The following is a 25,675-nucleotide window of genomic DNA, read 5'->3' on the forward strand; positions in this document are numbered from 1 at the left end:
CCGTGATTATGCAGGCTCGATAACCTCAGAACCACTCTCTAAATTTAATTGTGTTTAGTTCTTTGTTTGCTTGTTTAGGGCAAAGCCATTATTTGAACTAGGGTCCGTACGCCGCTATTCATGGAATTCCACAATGTGCATCATTGAATGTTCCATGTGCACCGCCGTATGAATACATCTGCGGATGTCTCTAAATTTTATTCTGGTACTTATAACACGTGTAAAAATTGAGTTCTGCTCAACCCAGGGTTATACGGCGTGGACGGTAGCTTGCATTTCCACTACCGTCCATGAACAGGCTCAGTCAAACCGAGCCTACAACATTTTTGTTATGTCTTATTGGGCGACCTGTGGTTTTCCACCTTTTCTAATTTACCCCTCTGAAAAGTCATGTGACATATTTTTTGTAGCATGATACATCTTCGAAACTCAATGACCATTGACCTGAGCAGTATTACATATTGGGATGTTGACATTGGTGTTGAATTTTCTAGCTCCTTTAAAACTGTCATCTTTAAAACCAACATGAGTTCAGATCCAAACGGGAATTATCATCCATTTGTGAATTTTAGCTTAAAGGTCCAAAAAAAAAAGTTTTCTTACACGAAGCCTTATTACCTGTGCTAGGCTGATATTTTACTTGTTTGACTCAGTTGCTATGCATTATTTCACAACTTAAAATCCATTAACATAAAATTTCATTCATAAATCGGGCGTTTTGTTCTTAATTACTGATCTCAGGTATTTTCTTACTGTATAAACGCGGGGGTTTGGTTGCGTGAACTCAGATCACTTGCCTCTCGTCAATATGTGTTCACCTGGGGACTTCCTCCACAGCCAAAAGCTGAAAAAAGTCACCATATGCTCTAAACTGTGTGATTTTTAATCCAGCAAACATACCCTCTCCAAACACAGTTTTGTTAATCAAATATTTTGTCTATTCAGTGTTGTTTTATAAGGTCTTGTACTTTCAATAAATCAAATACGTGTTTCCTCTAGGATACACAACATGATGAACTAAGTAAAATCATAATTCCCGACGGTTTTCCGAAGCATGTTTCTAGACCCTTGCAACTAGACCTTCAAAGTTATATGTATTGAAATCAGAAGTACTAAAATTGAAAAATGTCCTTGTCTTATCTGTGTACGTATAATACTGTGTTACTAAAGGATTTTTTACATGTGCTTGTGTGTGAAACTTTGCTGCAGAGGCTGGTGATAAGTTCATTAACTTCACTATTTTGATTAAGGAGTTATATGCGAAAAATAGGAGAACAACAAATGTGGATTAAATATATCATTGTGAAAATATTTCCTCTGGCTAAATATTAGATGAAAGGAGAGTGATCGACCTCACCTAAGTGGTCAAAGCGATCAAACGGTTCAAACTTGAGCCTTTAAGGTTAGATGACAATACAGAGGTTAAAGTACCGTTCTCATACAAAGAATCTGACGATGACAATTTAACCGGACTTGTCAAAGAAGATAAAATTATTTGAATAAAATCGATTAATAACATGGTACAGAGACTTACCCGAGGGGACGTTTATCTCTCGGATACTACGCGATTATGCGTCGTCCGAACCTGACTTAGAGGGAGTGCGACAAATGTGTTTTGAGGCCATTAAAGCGTATGATGATTTCGTATTTGGAATCCAGGCTGAATTAAAGAAAAGAATGGAGACTCGGAAAGGCGATAAGCTTCCGGTAAAACTGGCAACAGACATACATAGACTGGTGTCAGTAATGGAAGGGGAAGAATATAGCGTTATGAAAGAGTTGCTCAGTAACGGTAAACCCAGACCTTCCCAGTTACAAACTCCCTTAAAAACACCTCTTAAGAAAACTTTCGAAGCTGTGGGTTCTGGAAGTGCAATCCAACTTGGTTTCATTAAAGACACAGTGTCCTCATTACAGGCAGATGTTCTACATATAAAATAGACAATGCATTCTGCAGATAAGTTAAGGGCCTAACAAATAAAAACAATGCGCCAGTCAGTGGATTCTATAAAATGTGATCTTGTCCAATGCGGTAAACATATAACTAACTGTGTGACCGATATGAAATCCCAGACTTTAATTGCATTACAGGGCATACTCAAACCTAGAGTCGACAATTCTGGCCATGACTGATCGTATAACAAAACTTGAGAATTTCTTGGATACCTCAGGAATCATAACAATAGAAACGCTAGTGACGACAGATTATCATGCTCCTACAGTTACCATGGAAACACATATGCCGGAGTATGAAAATGATGTCACCACTCCTTATCACGACGCGCAGATAAACGGCACGGGCGGCATGTCAATGTCAGTGCAGTTGAGTTTGATAATGAATCTGGTTGTGTTATTTAGCAAGTGCGTTCGATACCAACGGTTAATAGCTCTGGCACTAGTGACGCGCAAACTACTGGCACGGACGACTTATTAATGTCACGTGTAACTGGAATGGATAATAGTGCTGCTTATGCTGAGAAGGAAATACGTCCAATACCTGTGATTATTACCTCCTGTCGGGATGATGGGTTCAAAACAAGCACTCGAAGCATTACTTGGGGGAGAATGTTGTGCGAGCATGTTCTCGCAAAAAAGAAAATAGACTCGTTCAATAATGTTACAGGTCAGTCACATATATTGAAACCTTCATTGCTTGTGGTGGATAGTCCATATTCTTTGTGGACTATGTCGAAGAATAACCCACGATTACTATCCGTTTGTAAAAATGTTAATGTTTGTATTATCACGTTACATTTCTAGAAAATATGTATGTAAATGCCCCAAATGTGATTGTGTCAATGATGATATTGTGCTACATTTGATATGCTACTGTTGTAAAAATTGTAGTATTCGTGAAACTATGTGCGACAGTATAATTGTAAAACTTGGGTACAGTGCATACATAACGTTTATTCAGTTATCCCCAACAGATTAGTGCGAGTATTTACTAAGTTTGGCTGTTGAAACTGATGGAAATAGTTTGAGATATTTCAGCCTTGTTGTTTCATTGTGCAAAATGTTTTAAAGGTGTGGACAGAGAGCATGTTTGCTATTGGTCATTTAAATTGTTGTATGTTCTCATGTTTCTTTCAATACTTATGACATGCCCGTAGAATTGAGTATGTGTATATGTATGTATGTGTATGTGTGTGTATATATATGCGTGTGTATGTATGTGGATATATATCATAGCATCGCTATAGTAACTGTTTCCTAGCAAATGCACATCCTTAATGGTCTAGTACTTTCGGTTTCATTGACTAGGCTGTCGATATTTTGGTTTGAAAGCATTTGCTATGTTTCTGTGCTGGTATGGCTTTAACATTTACATATGTATATATAGAGTACTGGATTTATACCTTTAGATACTTTCGAGATATGATATCTAAATATAAGTACAACTATATATGTGTTTTTTGTTAGAGCTAAGTAATTACATTTAATGTTATGCTAGTTTGTAACTGTATTTGTAAGTGTTGTATTAATTATTGACATTTTGTATTATTGTACTTATACTTGTATATAATTATGATCCTCCATTATTGGGGGAATAAAAGATATCCATCTTTCAGACAAAATGTTGAATTCAACCACCTTTTATTTCATAATTAAAAATGCAACTCACAGTGTGACATATATCAATGTTACACAATTAGACATTTGCTATATATTTACGTATTTATTGTTTACTGACATTTTCTACCTTTCATGATCAGTAACTTTAAAGCGTATGCAATTTAAATCCCTGATTTGCACACTTTTACTATTTAAGTACTTAAACAAAATGCTTTTCTGGTATTTTTACAGACATCTCAAAATTTATACTATAATTTTTTTTTTTTCGTGTTTTTAAAACAAAACAAAAACGTTCTGCACTGTCCTGTTATGGAGGCGACGGGGTTTATGTTTTATTATGACCGTTACTTTGATAGTTCCTGCTAAGGACACAGTACGTTGACTGCGACCTTAAATAGTACAATGGATAATCTGCATTTATATAAGCGTTTCTTACATGATGTATCTTTGGCTTACTTTGTAAATTTGGTATTGTCTGCAATAGTTATGAAACTTATCTTGTATCTTTTACTCTTCTCTTTGTTCAAGGTCCCAGCTCAAACATTGTTTCAATTTTCAACACAGCTTAAACATTAATTAAAGATATATTAGATCCATATTGATAGTTAAATTAAAAACTATTATAAGTTGCGAACATGCTATTGATATGGATTTTAATGATGAAAATAAAAAGGAAATGTAAATATTTTAACGTACAATGTCGAACTTTGCTGAAGGAAATAGTATCGCTTTAACTTCATTATATGATCAGTTTGTACAAACATTCAAACAGAGCATGCACAGGTCATGGTTTCATTACGAAAATAAACTGCGCAATCAAATCTTTTATAAATCAACACTTACGTGAACGTTAACGGAGTAGGACACAGTTACATGCACAGGACGCTAGTTACATGAAATGAATGTAAGTGTCGCATTGATATACAACACATGTTTTCGAACAGCGTAAAACGTTTTTAGTAAATTTGTTTCGAACATTTTCTAAATTGGCAGCAATTTTCTCTCTCTGTTCTCACGGGAAAAATAAGTTGAAAAATTGTAATATGATAAAAATCGAAGGTAATGAACGTGAACACACTAAACGACCTTTTTTTTTTTGGTTACATTTTAATAGATTAAGTGTTGGCATTGCAAAACTATGCTTTTCCCGCACTTTGCCAACAAATCGGTGTAGAGATACGACCTTTTTTTTCAAAACCTACTTATGAAGTTAAAAAGCTTTGAAATGCATGCACAAATGTCTATATATTTCTCAAAAATAGTTATATTCATAATATTTTAAACGGTCAAAAACTGTCCAAATTTCCCTGATGTGCTTTTTTTAAAGTATGAACTTACTAGCTGGCAGTACCAGGGAAATATAACTTATATGAATCTTTAATATTTGCCTATTTAGCAGCAGGTGTCCGGTTTTCAGCAATAATTTCACAAGTTTCAGAAGGATTTCAATCCACGGGAAATTACATTTACAAACTAAATATCTGCTTGTATTACTCAAACTCATTACCATTTACTGTCAATCAGTATGAACTGAATTTTCCTGACTAAGATCGACTTTCAATTATTTATTCCGTTTACATCTACTCGTTACCAGTGCGCGTATAAATCCCTTTCCCTTTCAAGAATCAAAACACGCGAAGAACTTAGTGCGGTTCCATATTGATGGCCAATTACTAATGAATTACTTTAATGTCCAGGGTCATTATGATTGTCCCTGGAATAATATGACAGACTGATCTGATTGGGTTATCAGTAACAAGCTTGGGTTTTGTTCGGGTAGTTTTTCTAGTGAAGTAAACAGCCCATATAAGACGTTTTATGACCAAGCGTCTATAAATGCACTTGATACATGCTGATCTCTTATCTAGGTCAGGATCAATACTGCTGTTGACATAAAGGCATCGTAAACTGGATATAAACATGTACATGATAACTATTAATTCAATGAATTGTCAACAACTAACATTTTGGTATATCATATACCATTTAAATGGTACCTGAAAGCACAAACGAAGAGAACAAAAATGTGACGGCTATGTGTTTGTGTAATTTCGTGGGAACTATTTTTGAAAGAATATATTATATATTTAACTCGGTGTACCTGGTGTTCAAAGTAATAGTAAATAGCGGTGAAGATTAGAATGTTTAGAAAGTAAATCAGGATACGGTAAATTGATTTGGGACAGTTCTGAAATAAAGGCACGAATTTGAATAAAAGAATATTGATGTATTATGAGCTATTTACATTGAAAGAATTAATGATTATATTCTATGGTGAATATGAATAGATAATACACTTTTATATAATCCTTGAATGTTCTAGACGTATTCATGTTCATCATTTTAACATTTATACTATGTGAACATCTTACAAGTTTCTTAATTATCTACTAGCCGCCGGCATACAAAACATTTGTAACAAGACAATTTCTCAGCGAGACTTGTCACAAAATGGATTTAAAATATCGTACCGATTTATGTGTTGTCAACTATCGTACATGCATGGTGTAAATTTACTTCGGGACCAGACTGTTGAATATTCTTGAATAATGAAATATGGCAGGATATTAAACGTATACTATATGGCTTCATTAAAAACTAGGAGCCTGTTGTCGCTTCTGGAACGTTTTGTGAATCGATACACACATCCTCTAAATGTCATCAACCAACTCTACGAAATTTCAGAATCGTTTTGGCCATTCAGTTGTTCATTTTGTTGGGCTTTTATGGAATATTTTGATTAAATTATCTTGATAGTTCATTCAGTGAAAGGAGTAAATAGTATAATACATGTTTCTTGGTTATTTCACTATAAAGAGGACGTTATTTCAAAGTAAATTTCACTCAGATAACATCATTTTCAAGAAGTCGAGATGGTGAAACACTGTTTTCTATACTCTGTCATAAAACAGGTGTTTTCGTGGATTTGTTTTGTCATGGTCAGAACCAGAACTTGGAAACGTACGGATATCATTCCTCAACTGCATAGTAAGGAGTCATCTTTAACCAAACATTTGATTCGCCGAAGAGGACTCCTCAACCGGCCGTTTCAGCCACCATTTGTACTTAACAATGGATATATTCAAACCTTTGCTGGGCTTCTGTTCAAGCCGGTGGAGAACTATCAGTTCGATCGGGAATATCTACAAATAGACGACAAAGGAATTGTCGCTTTAGACTGGTTCAAGCAGTCAACAACAAAATTGAAAAGAAACAGTCCTGTCATTTTAATATTTCCTCGATTAACAGGAGATGCTGTCAGTGTTGGAAATATTTGCAAACTTGGTTCTTCGAGAGGAATGAGAGCAGTCGTATTTAACAGACGGGGACATGGTTCAAGTTTTCTTTTGTCATCTAATCTAACCAGCATTGGTGATACTAAAGATACGAGAAAAGTGATAGAATACATATTTAGCAAATACCCGTATGTGCAAATTGTTGGTATTGGAATAGGTGCTGGATCGGCAACGCTATTTTCCTACCTTGGTGAATTTGGTTCTTCGTCTCTTATGAAAGCAGCAGTGAATATTTCACCCTCATATGATAACACTGAGCGATTGTGCGAGCAAATACCAAAACTATATGAGCTGTATCTTTTATTAGATTTGAAAATAATGTTAATTAGGCACTGGAAAGCTCTTAACAAAGTTATAGATATAAAGGCGGCTGTATTAAGAGCGTGGAGTTTGAAAGAATTTGATTATCAAGTTTATTGTAAAATGTATGGAATAGAAACATTCGAAGCCTTCTGGCAGAGGAATGATCCTATGAGAGATGTTGATGATATAGCCGTTCCTGTTTTATGTATAAATAGTCTCGATGACCCAGTTTCGGTAAAAGATGATATTCCATTTGATTTATTCGAGTTTTATCCGAATTTGCTGCTAGTTACTGTAGAAAAGGGAGGGCACTGTGCATTTTATGAAAACGTCCGCGGGGAGTCATGGGTAAATACACTTGCAATAAATTACATAGAACATGTTCTAGAGTTTATTTCAAACTCTAAATTTTGGCGTCGGTAGAACATGTAAAGAAGTTACTTCCATTAATTTATACTTATTGTCCTTTCTCAGTTTTACCAGAGATGCCTTAAATAAACTTTAGTTGTTTTTTGTTGTTGCTTATTTTATTTACTTTTCCTGATATCTCAACAAAAGTCTTTTAACTGAAATGGTGTAATTTTGAATATTTCATGTACAATTTCTATTAAAGTTTTAAACAGTTTTAGGCACCATATGTGTACATATACTGTAAAAAAGAGTTGCCCTTGTCTGTCCGTCCGTCCGTCCGTCCGTCCGAATTTGATCCAGAGTCGTCAAGCCTCACAGGATTGTCATTCAACATGTAAATTTATCCACCTGGTATTTTAATTTGGATTCATACATCAAGACAAGAGTCATCGACCTTTTCTATGTCAAAAATATGCATAAAAGGGCCTAAAACTTTGTGTCACATGTATCTCAATAAGTGTTTGACCTAGAATCTTAAAATATATTTGACCTAGTTTGAATAAAAAGTTTGCGTTGATCTTGTCTCATGTAAAACCCAAACGATAGAATTTGACAAAAAACTAACATGATCATGAAAACTTTATTTTCTGTCGATTGAAGGAATAAAATTATGGGGTCACCGAATTCATTTTCGCGTACAATTACGTCACGCTACCCCTACCCCACAAATCACAATATAGCGCAATTGAGTATTTTTTCATGTATCTCCTCATTTTAGGATAAACTCTACTGTTTTATTTTTCTTAGTAAAATTAAATCAAAATAGCCTTTAAAACTCTGTCACTTTAGCGAAATAATTTCTGTGTAGAACTCAGATTTTAATGTTTAAATTATATTTGATACATCAGAATGCGACAAAATCAACACCCTGTTACCCTTTGCGCTGAATTACATTACTCTACTCCTATCCCAGATTAAAAAAAAAATGCGTAATTCAATGGATTTTCTGATTCTTGTGATCAAGACAAACTCATTTTTAACCTATTTAAGTAGAATTTAATCAAAAGAGGCCTTTACAACTATTAATGATTTCATTCAACGTTACAAGTGAAATGATTTATCTCGCAAATAATGCATCTAATAGAACTGAGGCAAACAAATATAAGCCTATATTATAAATATATGCCATAAATATCTTATTAGTTAATATAGGTGTATTCTTAATGAAGCAGATTCGAACAACAACCTGTCTTCAGAAAATAAGACTGGGGTAAACAGAATCTGGCCAACCTCGGCACAGTACGAAAAAGTAAAAGGTAGGTGAAAATGAGAAATATTCATTTTAACATAACACATAACTCGGAAAAAAGTGCTAATACAACTTTTTAAAATTTAGAAAGCCTTTATATAATTATAACATCATGTTCGAGTAAACATTATTTTATCTAACTTTATTACAAATTTTATGTTTTGGAAATATTTTGATTGTTTGGAGAGTAGTTGAACGCCCCGATTTCGAATAAAGTGCATCGTCCTGAATAACCGCGGGAAAACAGTATATTTGTTGTACGGAGACTGTTGCTCTGAAAAGCAACTTGGCTAGATAGAAACACCATCCTTTGCAAAGAGGTTTTAGCTCTCCGGAGACGTGTGTACAAATGTTATCCTAGTATTCATAAACACATAATAGAAACATAATTATTCCATATATAATATTGTTTCCTTATATTAGAAACATAAGAAATACGAGTAAAGAAAACATTTTTTTCTGGTTTAGCTCTGTTTTTCTACGTTTCTGCGGGCAATTAACGAAACCAGTGTTCCTGGATTCTGTATTCTCAACAAATAACTTCTATCTTCACCACATAAATCAGAGGTGGAGAACGAATGATTTCGGACACGTGCCTTCTATCAAATCGTCACGCCCTACCCGGGGACCGAACTCGCGATCCATAGATCTGCGCTCCTACTGAGCTAAGCGGGTGGGGTAGAAGAAAGAAAGAAAGAAAACAGCGGTTGTGACTGACACTCGCTGTAGCTCAACGAAACCTCTCTTATATCATGAATACTGAACTTGTAGAAGATGATCTATTTCAAATAGCGTCTGTGGTATAAAATTTCAAAATAATGAAAAATTAACTCTGACCCGTAATACCAAATTCCGCCATCAAATTACGCGAACGTATGCGTTGAGCGGGTAATTAACCGGGCAAACCCATGGCAACTTATCTTATGGTCAGATGTTACTAGGGTGGTGAAGTAAGAAACGAAATAGTAAAAATGTAAGACCTTGGGATGTGCGTGCGTGCATGCGTGCGTGCGTGTGTGAGTACTTAGGAAGGGTTATGGATAATATTGAGAAAAACAAGATACAAACAACCTTTACTCCCTTGGAGGGGCGGTTGAGTTAAGGGTGATACGTCTGAAATCACAACCTTTAGAATATTTGAATCTGTTGTATAGTATTGATCAATGATATTGTACAATAATGATACTTTCTGTTTGTGTTTCAATTGTGAAAACTCCGAACAATAGACACATATGCAAATATTCTTAATGTTAGCAGTGTTTTACAACGAAAAACACGTTTATTGGTACTTCGAATAAAAAATATGAATAATTAAGCTTTATCATATAGAAAGTATATTTAAAGCGACTTTAAAAAATAACATGATCAGTATTTTAGCAAGCTGTCGTATTGGCGTATGTTATACATTCTGCATTCAAACCAGTTCGCAATGAAGTCACCAATCTTACAGTTATAAAGACCTCTTTTAAAAGGAAAACTCTCTTTCTCACGTTCCATGATTCGTTTCACGCCTGCAGTGTACAAATGATGAATGAGAATGTAAAATACTAAGATTTGAAAAGAGATATATCAGAAAAACAGCCAAACTAAGCTATGTTGTTATTTGGGGGTAATGGTAGCGTAACGTAATTTTACGCGAAAATGAATTCGGTGACTCCATAATTTTTTTCCTTCAATCAACAGAAAATAAAAATTTTATGATCATGTTAGTTTTTTATCAAATTCTATCGTTTGGGTTTTACATGAAACAAGATTAACGCAAACTTTTTATTCAAAACTAAACGTCGTATTTGTCGCTCTGACGTCACTTTAACGTAAATATCGAATTCAACGTTAAAATGATCTCCACAAATTATACACCATTTCAAAGACATTTTATGATGAGAAACAAGCAAATCGATACTTGTTGACTGAACAGAACGATTTAAGAAAACAGTCTGACGGACGTGAAATCATGGTTCATCAAAAATGGACGTCAATGGTCGTGTTTGAAGGTTTGTAGAGAAAAAAGTTACAGAAATATCAAAAAGGTAAAATACGCATTCTATGAGGAATATGCTGAATTTCATATTAAACAAAATGTCGAAACGGAACCTAACAACTTCAAATTAGGCGCATTCCACCTTAATCTATATTTTCTAGATAATATAAAGTGCTATCTTGAAAACTTTTATTTCAATTATAGCTTATCATAATATATATCAATCAGTAAAATATCAAAACCAAACCTGATCTACTTTAATAGATATTTGAAATTACCTACTCCATTGTAAATCTTACGTTTATTTTAGGCAAATGCCAGCCGAAAATAAGGGTGAATTTTTTTTTTCGCAAAAAGTAGAATCTGTTGGGTTAAATGGTACATTATTAGCCATTTTTTAATTATTTAGTACTATTTTTTTGGCAAAACTTTTGTTAGAAAGCAATATTTGAAGAAACATTTTTCAAAATGGCGGATATCCTGAAAAAAAAACCGCTCGTATATCCTTAAATGCTTAAGTTCAAAGTCTCGGAGGAAAAGAAAGTGAAAACAATGAAAGTAAAATATTTTAACACGATACCTTTATGAATGCCTCTATAATACTTAATATATACTTATATAATATAATAATAAGACTGAGACATTCTAGATGGTTCATGCATAATACGTTTCACAACGCCGTAAAGGTTTATTAATAGAAAATATTATGTTTGCTGAAATAAAAGTTTCGATATTCCATTTTAATAACACTGACGCTGTGAAACTTGTAAAGGTAGTAGTAATGAAAAGATATGACATGACTCGATCTAGGGCAAAAACGCAATTGCGAAAATGCCATAAAACATGTTGATAGAACTTTGACATATTCATTTAAGATTGGAATTTCTTCACAAAACAAACGAAGCAAAACTTCAATCAGTCTCCCAAAGAATTATTTATACAAATTAAGATTTATTTGATTTCAAATACGGCAATATATCTCAGCCGGAGAAAACACATAAACGTTTATATGATTGTCATTGATTACTATACTTTATTTGAAGAAAATAAAATTTATAGCTATAGAGTCAATAAGGTTGATACATATTCAGCCTTAACTGACCCTGGAACAAAATTACTTAGTTACAAAAATTGTTCATTTTGGGGATTCTTATTTACATCATTGAACAATAACAATCAATTATGTTTCAGCTACAGTGTATCAAACGACTATGTTTTGCTAGAAGCTATATATCATTTTTGAAATGGAGTTGATAGAATCTATGAAAAGATTTTTTTGAAACGTAAAATGCATCCAAGGAACATAATAGCAAGTTTGATTGAGTCTGTCCATGAGAGGTAATGAAATGTGAACCACCCCTCCTGTCCCCTATCACCGGCTTAAGTAAAGTTGAAAGTTCTCCATGATCCCAAAAGAGCAAGAAAATATAACAGCACTGAGTCAAAGTACGGGTAGGCTTTTTACAGCTGCCACTTGGCACCTATGAGTGCTGTTGAAATAGGTAATAAAATATGTGAAACAACTCAGGCTATGCTTTCTGTGATCACAATGTTGTATTTTAAATTAACCAGAACTATCATAATGTTGTAGTCTAACGTACAAGGCGACAAATAAAGTAGCTGATGTTGATGAAAAAGTAAATCTGAGTATGTTGTTAGTGATATACAAGACGCGCTCTAGTAAAGCAACTTATTGTATACCTATTTAAGTGCTGTCAAAACACGGCTTGTATTTCACAAGTAAATACGAACAGGCAGAAAAAAATCCGTATCGTAACTTTTTGTATTGTTTGTTGCCGGACTACTTTTATTTAATATGCATGACCTGACATACTGGTAGTTTATAAAAAGCGCACACAAAAACTACACTCAGTATAGATAATATCGATAAACAGATTTCGTTCGATAACAAAGCAACAAGCAAAACGATGTAGGTATGTAATAAAAGGTTCATTATAACAGTAGCTAGATCTGGGGTGTTGTATTGTGCTTTCGTTGATTTTGCCAATTGGAACGCGCAAGCATGTGATCCGTCCTGGCAAAATCAACGAGAGCCTAATACAGCATCCAAGATCAAGCTACTATTTTAATAACCCTATTATATTTTAACCGAGCTTAGAACTGGTCAATATTTACATATATATATATAGCCATTACGAGTGGCCTATCGCTTCTGAATACAAAAAAGTAAATAATAAATTCTGATTAAATTGGTTTTATCGACAATTCCTGAATTATCAACGACTACCAAGATTACTTTATCATAAGCTGGCATGATTTATAAACGATGTAAATGAATAAATCATCATCACAATCATCATATCGCCATAATCAGCATCAGGATACCATCATAACGATATTGATAAAGAACAAAGAATAGCAAATATCGACAATATTTTTTTTTAAAAAATAGCAGAGTTAGCCTCGAGCCAGGTTTTTCCATATGCACCTTGAACTAGTAAAAGATTCTTATAATATTTAGTGTTCGCCGAGATGGAGGCAGTCATCAAAACACAGTATCACAATGACAAAGAACATGAACCCCGCACCTCAGCCACTGTTTAAACTGAAGTTTGAAGACCATGTGTACGCAGCTGTGTTTTTGAGTACACGTAGCTACGCCCATGGGTTAAAATATATGTTGTAATTAAAAAAAAGTCAAAGCTTTTTGTACAGACATGTGAACATTTTTTTACTTTTGAGCACTTACTAACCAAAACAAAGAAATGATACTTTATGATTAAAAGACTTACCTGCAAACTAAGTAAATACCGTAAACACTAAAAACGTAGACAAAAAAAAAACATTATAAAATAAGCTGAGTGTTTCTGTGATAGGAAACACTGAAAAAATGTGAAATAATGCAAAATGTAAGATGTATTATCAATTACGCAATATAAATAGTACCTGTCTGCCGAACTGTGCTTTTTAATGTAAGATATGCGCGGTGAAAATGGTCTAGCATATTTTACCGTTTGGACCAATACCTCGGTGTACGGTATAATACCTACAATTGCATTTTCTTTTCAAGTCTGAAGCCAGTAGGATAATTTGTCGCAGACTTGACTAATAAAAATGGGGAGAAATGTTTGTAAGCAGCCGCTTTGTTCAGTCGGTAGAGCACTCGCCCTGTATGCGAGGCGAGGGTCTCGGGATCGAACATATATACACCTTTGTCTACCCTCGAGACACATCGGTTCAGCTATTTCAGCCTTGGTAGCAAGCAGGAAATTTAAAATCTGCTGCACGGGAGATAAGTTAGACTTTATAGATAAATATAAAAGGAGCCATGTGGTACAAAAAATCTTTCCGTCATTACGTCATAGCATTATGCCCAATGATCAACTGAGCTTGGTACCGATCTTTTCTATGAAGTTTTAAGGTGATGTCACGTTTTGAATTTCCGGTGAATAACAAAAAACCAAAGAATATTCAGTTCTTTCTAAAAACCGTTAGGTTATGTTTCAACCAAATAGTTTCCTTTGTCTACCAGAAAGGAACAATTCTTATATCTTAATATCGAGGTTTGGTACCTTTATAACAGACAATAAACTTAAACAATAGACATTCATATGTGACTTCGGTGAGCTCAACTAAACAATTTCAAGCACAAATATTAATGTGGAATGTAAAATATGTTACACACTACAATATCCGACCAAGATACTTTCAAAAACAATGCATTTGCAGAATAGAGATAAAATAATTTTGACAGCTCGTGAAAACTAATGACAAATTTTGACAGATATATGATGACTCATGACCTAATATAATTGTTTCTGTTATTTCTAACTTCCAGTTTGATTTTCATAAAATGGGTATTCTATATTGTAGCTTACAACTCATAAATTAAAACAATAAAAGAATATATTGTTACCTCACTGTCGTTTTGTCTATCCAAGTCACGTACGAATTCCTATTGTTTCAGTCATTTGCCACTAATTAGAGCAAGTCACAGTGTTGCAATCATTTAAAACACATCCCTTATTTTCACATAGATATTGAGGATTTATCTTATGAGAACATGTATTGGAAACACAATTTCACGATTGTGTATTGTAATAATGCTAAACTATCTCAGCCGTGACGTGTCCTTAACGAAATCCCAACAAAATATAGGCAAAGCAGTGTGACCTACACCAAACAATATACTTCCTTCAATAAACAATCAGAGCGGAACGACCGGCGCTGTATTTCCTTAAGGAACAATAATTCAGATCTTAAAAATATATATAGTAGCACTTTAACCCCCGATGATGCATGGTTTTAAGCATTCAGTAACGTTTAAGGAATTAAACTGGGTCGAACTGTATCTGTTGTTCAAACGTGTAAATCAAATGTATTTGTTAGTCAGAGTTTAAATTCGCTAATGATAACGACTCAACCGGCCAAGCTTTATATAATTAAACTCTGTAATAAATATTGTATTGTTCAATTCTGAATGTGCAATAATAATAATATTACATAAACATATCAACTGATTAGTTTTAAGTAATTCAATTTTTTGGACAGCAATTGGAACTTTGTAAAAACCGTTTTTGCACCAGCCTACAGCAACTGAACTTGATGGGCTACTTACATATAATATTCGGTATTCCATGGAAGGCTCCAACCCATTATGATGAAAGGTGATTTTTGAGTCCGAGAACCTAACCAATAAGCCACAGTTGCTCGCAAATTACTGCGTCAAATGTATATCCACTCTTTTGCTAATTATGCCTTTGTTTACTTATTTTAGGACGAATTGGTCTTGGCCAAACTGTACCTATGAAACTTGTTTTATAATGATACTCGTATCTGATGCAACGCTGTCCGTTTCAAAGTGTACGAAAAGCATTTAAATTTGCACTATTAACATGTTCGGATGGGCAGTTTCCACGTATATTTTTATTACAAAAAAATGCTCAAAGAAGTTTCTCTTTAATGTACTCTTATTAGTATAATTTTTGTTCACTACCTTTTACATTCACTTTTTCTAGTGTGTACAATTGTATATGAAACGGATGCTGAAATATTTTCCCAACTCGTAAAATTGCAGCTTTCTGAACTCTTAAATCGTTTTTTTCCAGCCCCGTTAATGGGGTAAACCCATTTATTTTCTCCGCCATAGGTAAAGGACGAGTTTGAGAAGATCCTCTTCCTGCCTTACAAAAAGTACGGACGGACAGACAGACAAGGCAAAATCAGTATGTCTCCCCCAGTAAGGAGGAGACATAAATATATGGGTGTCAAAACATCTTACATAGCAGTCTTAAATCTATCAATTTCCTAGTGTGTATTATAATGTTGATAATTATGCCTCCATTTTATGGGGAGACGTATTATATTTGGACAAATCCGTATGTCCATTATAAAATACTGTCCATTCTGTAACCCCTTCGAAGGATCTTCAAATAAATTAGCAAGACCAAGACCTGTATGAGAATACAATGGACAGAAATGTCTGAAAATGTAAATGGGTATACAGGAAAATAAAAATCAGGATAAAAAGAATGATATATAATGACTGATGTATGATGCTTGGCATTTGAGTAAGTATTTTATTTGAAAATTGAAACAGAAAAAATATGTAATCATCTTTTTTAGTTTCTTCATTTGTCCCACCCTCTAAATAAGAAATCTGCTGTGGTTGCAAAATTTTAATGTGACCTCGTATTATATCCGGTTTTGGCTGTCACGGCAAGATACTTAACAATGAAAATGATGTTGCTGTTTCCGTTAATTAAGAAGATAAATTAGAAAAAAAGGTAATTTTATTGTAGGCTTAATCAGATTAACTCCATGCCTAATCAAAATCATATTCATTCAGAAAATTTAGGAAACATGTTTCTTTAAATAGAAATATCAGAAGATCATGCAGTCCTTTATTTTCAAAGTATGGAGTTAGACTCTGACCATTGATTAAAAAAGGTTATCCATTGTCAACCTTTCAACGAAAATGCCATTATTTAACAAACTCAGTTTTTAATATCTTCAGTTAGATCTATTTCATGAAAAACAATTACTCTCTTTGTAAGTTTATTTGTGAGAGTAGTAGTATAGGGGCCGGTTTGGGGGCAAACAAACGGGCGCCATCTTGGATGTCCTAGTTACTATAAAAAGTAACTCATTTGCATATAAGAAATGAATTCACTGCGCATGTGCGGCGGCCATTTTGAATTCTAAGTTTAAAATGACGTATTTATGAAAATGTTTAGGAATGACTTGTATACCTATCCAGGGCGTGTTCGCGCACATTGAGGGTCAGCCCTACACGGGGAGATAACACGAAAACAAAGCTATACGCATGCGTAAAAAAGAACCTCTCGTATAAAAACCATTCGAAAGAAAATGTATAATATAATTACGCACTGTCTACGACTTGACTAATCATTAAAATAAAAACTATATGAGAATAACTTTTTATAAAATGAAATTATAAGACAAAATATTACCCACTCAACAGATGTAAACCCGTCGATATCCCACGCTAAAATGAACCAACACTTCTACACCACTCTTTATCCATTTAGAATACAGATTTATACCGTCGTTTCTAAACATAAAATAGCCAATCAGAAGGCAGGAAAACGAACCAATGCAACATTTCCAATAAAGTCGTTTTGACCAATGAAAACGTCGAAATTTAACCAATCAACGCTCAATATTATTGACGAAAGACATCGCGAATTCAGAACGCGAATTGTATATAAGAGAGTGCACAGCCGTTAATCGTCATCCTTTAGAATTCATACCGGTGACATGGAAAACTTTGACTTTATCGTTAACACTTTCACCGGCGCAGATGAATTTTGCGGGGATACAGGATTTCAGTCAATACCGTCAAATGACAACGGTAAGTCTGAAGACTGATCAGAGAATAAAATATTTTTGACAAGCTTAAACCCGTACACCGCGCTATAGCGTGCGAATATGATTATTTTACATAGCGCAGGATTCGATTTATGAGCGCATTAATATAATTATAGAAATGATTACAATTTCTTTAATAAACCTGATACGAAATACAATAGAAATAATTAACTAAATTATTCATACAACTTACCAGTCCGGATAAATTCGCCTAATGAATCACAACTCTAGATGGTTGAATAGAAATATCGTTTCACTACCAACAACCAATCGGAATGCAGTATTTTGACAAGCGGTAACACTTTTCCAATACACCTGACAGGTTAAGACCCGTATCGCTTTACTCCGCGCTACATATATATTGATTTTAAAGAGCGCCTTTAACGCTTTATGCATAAGTATAGAAATGATTATAGCAAAATGTTATTAATTTCTTTAATTTACCTGATACTAAAATGAAACAGAAATATTTAATTTAATCGTTCATACAGCATAAACCGTGATATACGCTCTACCAGATCCTTTAACCGAATGACATTTATCTGTAGAACTCCAGTATAGTATATAACACTTCGCTAACTACAACCAGTCAGGAAGCAGAATTTTGACAAGCAATAGCGCGTAGTTTAACATTTGTCCGCATTATTGAGCGCGTTTTATAATTTCAGTGTATAGCTTTAATCTCTTTATAAATACTAACGGAATTAAAAAGCTTGGTTATTGAGGTTATTTATTTCCTCTAACAGTTTACAATATGTTTTAATGTAATAATAGAAAGGAATGTTTACTTTTCTTTAATACATAGATGAATAACTATTGACACGGCAGTCAATTAAGCACGATGGTTGTCTTACCTACCTGTCTGTTACAAAACGTACAACATTTCTCTATTATGCTTGGAACGACTTTAGCAGTGTTTGGTTTCAAATGAAAGGTTTTGACGAGGACTATTGCGTTGTATACATAATTTGAATGCGTGGTCACTCCTGCGTAAAAATTGTAGGCGTTATGGAAGAAGCGTTACTGTATATACCGACAACACCTCTTCCTCCGCAGGCATGTTAGGTATCTAACCGAATGTCTCGATAAGTACTATAAGGCAATAAACTTCAACCGGAAGTCAAATCACTCATGCGAGAAATACGCCAAAGTAAGCTTACAGTTTGATATCCAAAATGACAGTGAACGAATTTACAGGGCGAAGTATAATAAATAGAGCCAAAGCAACGTTCTGATTAGTCAGTATAGCTTAGCAATGCTCTGATTGGCTATTGATACGACGCATTCTGATTGGTCACTCAGGGATCACACGCATATAAGTCAAAAGTAAATTTAACCATGACTGAAGGTGTTACGAGTTACTGTATATACCGACACCACCTCCTCCTCCTCCTCCTCCTCCTCCACTCCTCCTCCACTTCTCCTACTCCACTCCTCCTCCTCCTCCTCCACTCCTCTTCCTCAACTCTTCCTCCTCCTCCACTCAATCTCCTCCTCCTCTCCTCCTCCTCCTCTTCTCCTCCTCCTCCTCCACTCCTCATCCACTTCTCCTCCTCCTCCTCCACTCCTCCTCCTTCTCCTCCTCCTCCTCCTCCTTTCTCCTCCTCCTCCTCCACTCCACCTCCTCCACTCCTCCTTCTCCTTCACTCCTCCTCCACTCCTCCTCCTCCTCCACCCCTCCTCCTCCTCCACTCCTCCTCCTCCTCCTCCTCTTCCTTCTCTGCCCCAAGAAAGCGTAAGAATGGCTAATAGAACAGAATAAAGCAGTGTCTTTTTGATAAAAGATATATCCTCGGTTTCACAAATGCATCAGTGTCCTGTTTGCCATCAGTCTTTCTCTAGGATCGACAACATGCGGAGACATCAACGTTATGTCCACGGAAATGACGAAGCCACTGACAGTTTTTCACCGCCATTACAAACATGGGACATCTCAAGAGAGACGACGTTTCAACATCCATTTTCTATGGTCGTTTCAGGACCAAGTGGTAGTGGAAAAACTGAATGGACAAGAAAACTGTTGTCATCCAATCCTGTAAGACCTCAGCCTCAGCGTATCATATGGTGTTTTGGACAATGGCAACCATTGTATGATGAACTTCGGCGTGAAATCCCCGGGGTCGAATTTGTACACGGTATTCCAGACTACTTGAATGATTCCCAATATATAAATGTTAATCAAAGGAACCTGCTGGTCTTTGACGACTTGATGACTGAAGCTAAATGCGATCAATAAATTGCTGATCTCTTTACCAAGGGCACTCACCATAGGAACATATCTGTCGTATATCTCACCCAAAATTTGTTCCCTCAAGGTAAAGCTTGTAGGGATATCGCTTTGAATACGCAGTATCTGGTGCTATTTAATAATCCTATTGACAGACAACAAGTAGCTACATTGGCGAGAAGAATTTACCCTTCGTCTAGTAACATCTTTATGAAACGGTTTGAACGAGCGACATCAAGACCGCACGGTTATTTGGTAATAGACTTAAAATCGAGCACCCCAGAACAACACCGTTTACGCGATAACATTTTCGAGGCGAACAATCCAAAAAAAGAGAAAACGAACAGATGATGAATATAAAACAGAAGACTATTTCAATGGAGAAGGATACTTATCTGACAAAGATGATGACAAGGATGAAGATGAGGAGGAGGATTATGATGACCATGATGATGATGATGATGATGATAGTGATGATGAAACAGAAAATAGAAATAATGATACAAGCTTTGTAAAGAAACGATCTTTGATCAAGGGACCTCCCGGTAAACGTAGAAAAGTTGAGATTATAGAAGAGCGATCACGCCGTGTGATATGGGATAAGCGTTTTCAGGATCCTCTCAGACAATCTATTAAAGAACAATTTAGAACTAAAGTTGACATCTATACGGAACAAGAGCTCTCTTTTGAAGAAGCTTACCGTCGCACCGCTAATGACGTGCTGCCTCAACTAAGAAAGAGACTGAGACAAAATTATGTCCGATTTCTAATTGACTTTTATGAGCTACAAAACGATCCTACTCAGCAGCAGATTCTACAGTCGGCTAAGAAACTAAGAAGTCAGCAAGTCAGCACGGTATGACTGTCAAAGAATCTATTCGACAAGCCATTGCGCTTAGAAAAGACCTATTTGATAAGTTGTGGCCCGATCATAAAAGCAAAGAAGAATATTCAATGGATGATAATAAAGAAGCTGATGACGATCAGGAATCGGATGATGATGAATGAATGTTGTAAGAATGATTGGCATGCTTTAACTTTCACCATGTCAAAATGGGTTCCATAGAGGTATACGATTATAAACAAGAAAAATGGGTCCCGGATAAACCGGACCCGGAAAAATGGATACAACATTTCAAAGACCTGAGGGACGGATACGTACGGTCTGATCATATGGGCCGTTACTTTGTAGAAAGTGGTGCATATCGAAGAAAAATGGCTGAATTAAAAGAGGAACAAGAAAGGGAAGCAATGAAACAAGAACAAAAGAGGAAGATCTCCCCGTAGTAAAACTTGTGACACCCGTTGAGTCGTGATTTAGACAGCCCACGACGTAAAAAATATCGCGAAAGCATGACCCAAGATACTATGGATTGGAACACCTATTTATTTTTAAATGAATAACTACGAACACGAGGACATGTTAAAAGAGTACCCTGTGACAATATGCGCTGCGTACCAACTTCAAATACGTAGAGGACAATACGTCATTTCGAATACAGACACGAGCCAGGGACCAGGAAAACATTGGGTGGCCTTTAATTTTCCAAAAAGAGGACCCGACGAATTTTTCGATTCACTAGGTAATAGACCAGAGCACTATAAAGTTCAAAGTTCATTTTGAGCAAGCGTTAAAGAAGCGTTATTGGATGAACTTCAGTCAAATACAGGATACGGATTCAAACATATGCGGGCTGTATTGCGTATATTATATTATAAACCGATGTTCCGGACGAAAAATGAAGGACATTTTAAAACCGTTTGATGTGTATCGCAAGAAGTTGAATGATGAATTTATTGTGTCTTATTTTAGTTGATACATGTAGTCTGTATAAGTGATAAAGCTTTGGCAATAAAAGATTGAAAGAAAATATATCTTTGTTATTTATAACCTATACGTTCGAATTTGAGTTGACGGAAAAAATGAAGCGTTGGTAGCCGTGGTGGTGTACACAAATAAAACGACATATTTGTTTATTGTATTTTATTTATTCAACATCTTTTCACAAATCGATATTATGCTTTTTTAATAAGCGTCACTCGCAATGCTAAATAAAGAACTGCATCAATGATATCTACAGATTTCGTAAGTAAAATAAAATCATGTTTATTATTCTTCTCTCGGACTGGAAACCAATCGTATTGAAATTCTTGGACACCACCTCGTATCACATCGTTGACATAAAGAGCTTTTTCCTCGTTCTCAGGAATATAAGTCATCTAGTCACTGATCGCCTCAATATTCAAATTCATCTGATGAAATGTCGATCAAAGTGTCTTTAAAAGATATAAAATTTCGTGTAATTGATCAATACAATTTAGTAACGCTTTAAAGTGCTTTTATCTACCAAATTCTGTTTGCATGATGATCACAGAGCAGAGTTAGTACATCTATGTAGATATTTTCGGGTCCTTTGGGTTCCGTACTGATGTTACAGGGGCAATAGGAATTTGGTTGCAAGCTATTTCCGCACCACTTGAGTTCTATTTTCGGATGATATTTGCTCATGTATTGTCGGAGCATATATACCCATGTAGAGAAATACATATCGAACTCTATTCTCGTTTTTGTTATGTCCTTGTATTTAACAAAGAGACACCCCTTTGCTTCCAGAAAGTCGCGTAAAGCACACTCTATGTCTACCAAATAATGTCCGTCAGGCAAATTAATCCCCATGTCCGTATACGGATCACCATTGTGGATGATGGAGAAGTCTACATTCAAATTCGTCCTGTTTCTTATATAGCTTGTCAATAATTCTACCCAAATGTCTTCCGAAAACCCAAAATGTACTTTACTGTAATGCGCTTCATAAATCCATACTTTGTGATGTACTGGACACACTTCCTTTAGGTCCGCAGCGAAGGAATTCATCATATTCTCGAATACTCCCGAGCTATTTTCCACGATTTGACTTCTGAATGATTTTGTCTGATGAAAGCGCTATTATATACTTTTCATTCGGGGTATTTGTAGTAACAATGGTCATTCCTATTAATTCTGATTGGTGGTTAAAAATAGACATTCCAATTTGGAACGGCTTTGAATCAAACAAATGACTAACAAGTTTTAACATGTAAGCCAGCCTTTCTTTGAGGAATAAACCAATCAGAATGCGTCGTATCACTAGCCAATCAGAGCATTGCTAAGCTATACTGACTAATCAGAACGTTGCTTTGGCTCTATTTATTATACTCCGCCCTGTAAATTCGTTCACTGTCATTTTGGATATTAAACTGTAAGCATACTTTGGCGTATTTCTCGCATGAGTGATTTGACTTCCGGTTGAAGTTTATTACCTTATAGTACTTATCGAGACATTCGGTTAGATACCCAACATGCCTGCGGAGGAAGAGGTGTTGTCGGTATATACAGTAACGCTTCTTCCATAACGCCTACAATTTTTACGCAGGAGTGACCACGCATTCAAATTCTGTATACAACGCAATAGTCCTCGTCAAAACCTTTCGTTTGATACCAAACACTGCTAAAGTCGTTCCAAGCATAATAGAGAAATGTTGTACGTTTGTAACAGACAGGTAAGGTAAGACAACCATCGTGCTTAATTGACTGCCGTGTCAATAGTTATTCATCTATGTATTAAAGAAAAGTAAACATTCCTTTCTATTATTACATTAGAAAATATTGTAAACCGTTAGAGGAAATTAATAACCTCAATAACCAAGCTTTTTAATTCCGTTAGTATTTATAAAGAGATTAAAGCTATACACTGAAATTATAAAACGCGCTCAATAATGCGGACAAATGTTAAACTACGCGCTATCGCTTGTCAAAATTCTGCTTCCTGATTGATTGTAGTTAGCGAAGTGGATACTGGAGTTCTACATGTAAATATCATTCGGTTAAAGGATCTGGTAGAGCGTATATCACGGTTTATGCTGTATGAACGATTAAATTAAATATTTCTGTTTCATTTTAGTATCAGGTAAATGAAAGAAATTAATAACATTTTGCTATAATCATTTCTATACTTATGCATAAAGCGTTAAAGGCGCTCTTTAAAATCAATATATATGTAGCGCGGAGTAAAGCGATACGGGTCTTAACCTGTCAGGTGTATTGGAAAAGTGTTACCGCTTGTCAAAATACTGCATTCTGATTGGTTGTTGGTAGTGAAACGATATTTCTATTCAACCATCTAGAGTTGTGATTCATTAGGCGAATTTATCCGGACTGGTAAGTTGTATGAATAATTTAGTTAATTATTTCTATTGTATTTCGTATCAGGTTTATTGAAGAAATTGTAATCATTTCTATAATTATATTAATGCGCTCATAAATCGAATCCTGCGCTATGTAAAGTAATCATATTCGTACGCTATAGCGCGGTGTACGGGTTTAAGCCTGTCAAAAATATTTTATTCTCTGATCAGTCTTCAGACTTACCGTTGTCATTTGACGGTATTGACTGAAATCCTGTATCCCCGCAAAATTCATCTGCGCCGGTGAAAGTGTTAACGATAAAGTCAAAGTTTTCCATGTCACCGGTATGAATTCTAAAGGATGACGATTAACGGCTGTGCACTCTCTTATATACAATTCGCGTTCTGAATTCGCGATGTCTTTCGTCAATAATATTGAGCGTTGATTGCTTAAAATTTCGACGTTTTCATTGGTCAAAACGACTTTATTGGAGAAGTTGCATTGGTTCGTTTTCCTGCCTTCTGATTGGCTATTTAATGTTTAGAAACGATGATATTAATCTGTATTCTAAATGGATAAAGAGTGGCGTACAAGTGTTGGTTCATTTTAGCGTGGGATATCGACGGGTTTACATCTGTTGAGTGGGTAATATTTTGTCTTATAATTTCATTTTATAAAAAGTTATTCTCATATAGTTTTTATTTTAATGATTGGTCAAGTCGTAGACAGTACGTAATTATATTATACATATATATTATCTTTCGAATGGTTTTTATACGAGAGGTTCTTTTTTACGCATGCGTATAGCTTTGTTTTCGTGTTATCTCCCCGTGTAGGGCTGACCCTCAATGTGCGCGAACACGCCCTGGATAGGTATACAAGTCATTCCTAAACATTTTCATAAATACGTCATTTTAAACTTAGAATTCAAAATGGCCGCCGCACATGCGCAGTGAATTCATTTCTTATTTGCAAATGAGTTACTTTTTATAGTAACTAGGTCATCCAAGATGGCGCCCGTTTGTTTGCCCCCAAACCGGGCCCGATACTACTTGTGAGAACAAATATCTGGATGAACTCTTGAATGGGAAAGTCATAACCATTAAAATCCTTTAACTAAACATATCGATGTCTAGCTACATATCTCTTTATCACTGGCATGATGTACCAAATTATCTAGGGGTAATTTAATAGCCACAGGTGCCGCATTTCGGATGATACTAGACTGATTATATTACAATCAGTTCCCTAAAAAAATATCTTACAAAAGGCTGGCTATTACACGGAATAAAAGAAAAGTTAAAAAGCTTAAATTTTGTGACATATTCTTACTCTAGTGGCTGGTCTACAATGACCCTTGCTGATAATACCATTTGTACATTTCAAATTTACAGAGACGGAATTTTTTTATGTGTAAATAAGCCACAATTTAGATATTGTGTTTTAATAAGTGTTTATATGTATAAACAGTAGAAGTTCATGTATAATAACAAACATATTTAGTACAAAAAAAATCGCACATTATACAAGAAGAACTACAAAATGGATGTTCTGCTCCTCAAAAATCTCAAACATGTGTAAATAACATAGTTTTTCTTTTAAAATAATGGTATAG

General features: G+C 35.1%; 1 protein-coding gene across 1 annotated transcript; it reads left to right on the forward strand.

The window, feature by feature from the left end:
• The first annotated feature begins 6,449 nt into the window (after window positions 1-6,449).
• Window positions 6,450-7,598, forward strand: LOC123533450 (protein ABHD15-like). The gene has a single exon (XM_045315090.2). It carries the CDS (start codon window positions 6,450-6,452, stop codon window positions 7,596-7,598), a length of 1,149 nt encoding a protein of 382 aa, XP_045171025.2.
• The last annotated feature ends 18,077 nt before the right edge of the window (window positions 7,599-25,675 follow it).

This window comes from Mercenaria mercenaria, chromosome 12 (genome assembly GCF_021730395.1).
Source record: "Mercenaria mercenaria strain notata chromosome 12, MADL_Memer_1, whole genome shotgun sequence".
Classification (NCBI taxonomy): Eukaryota; Metazoa; Mollusca; class Bivalvia; order Venerida; family Veneridae; genus Mercenaria; species Mercenaria mercenaria.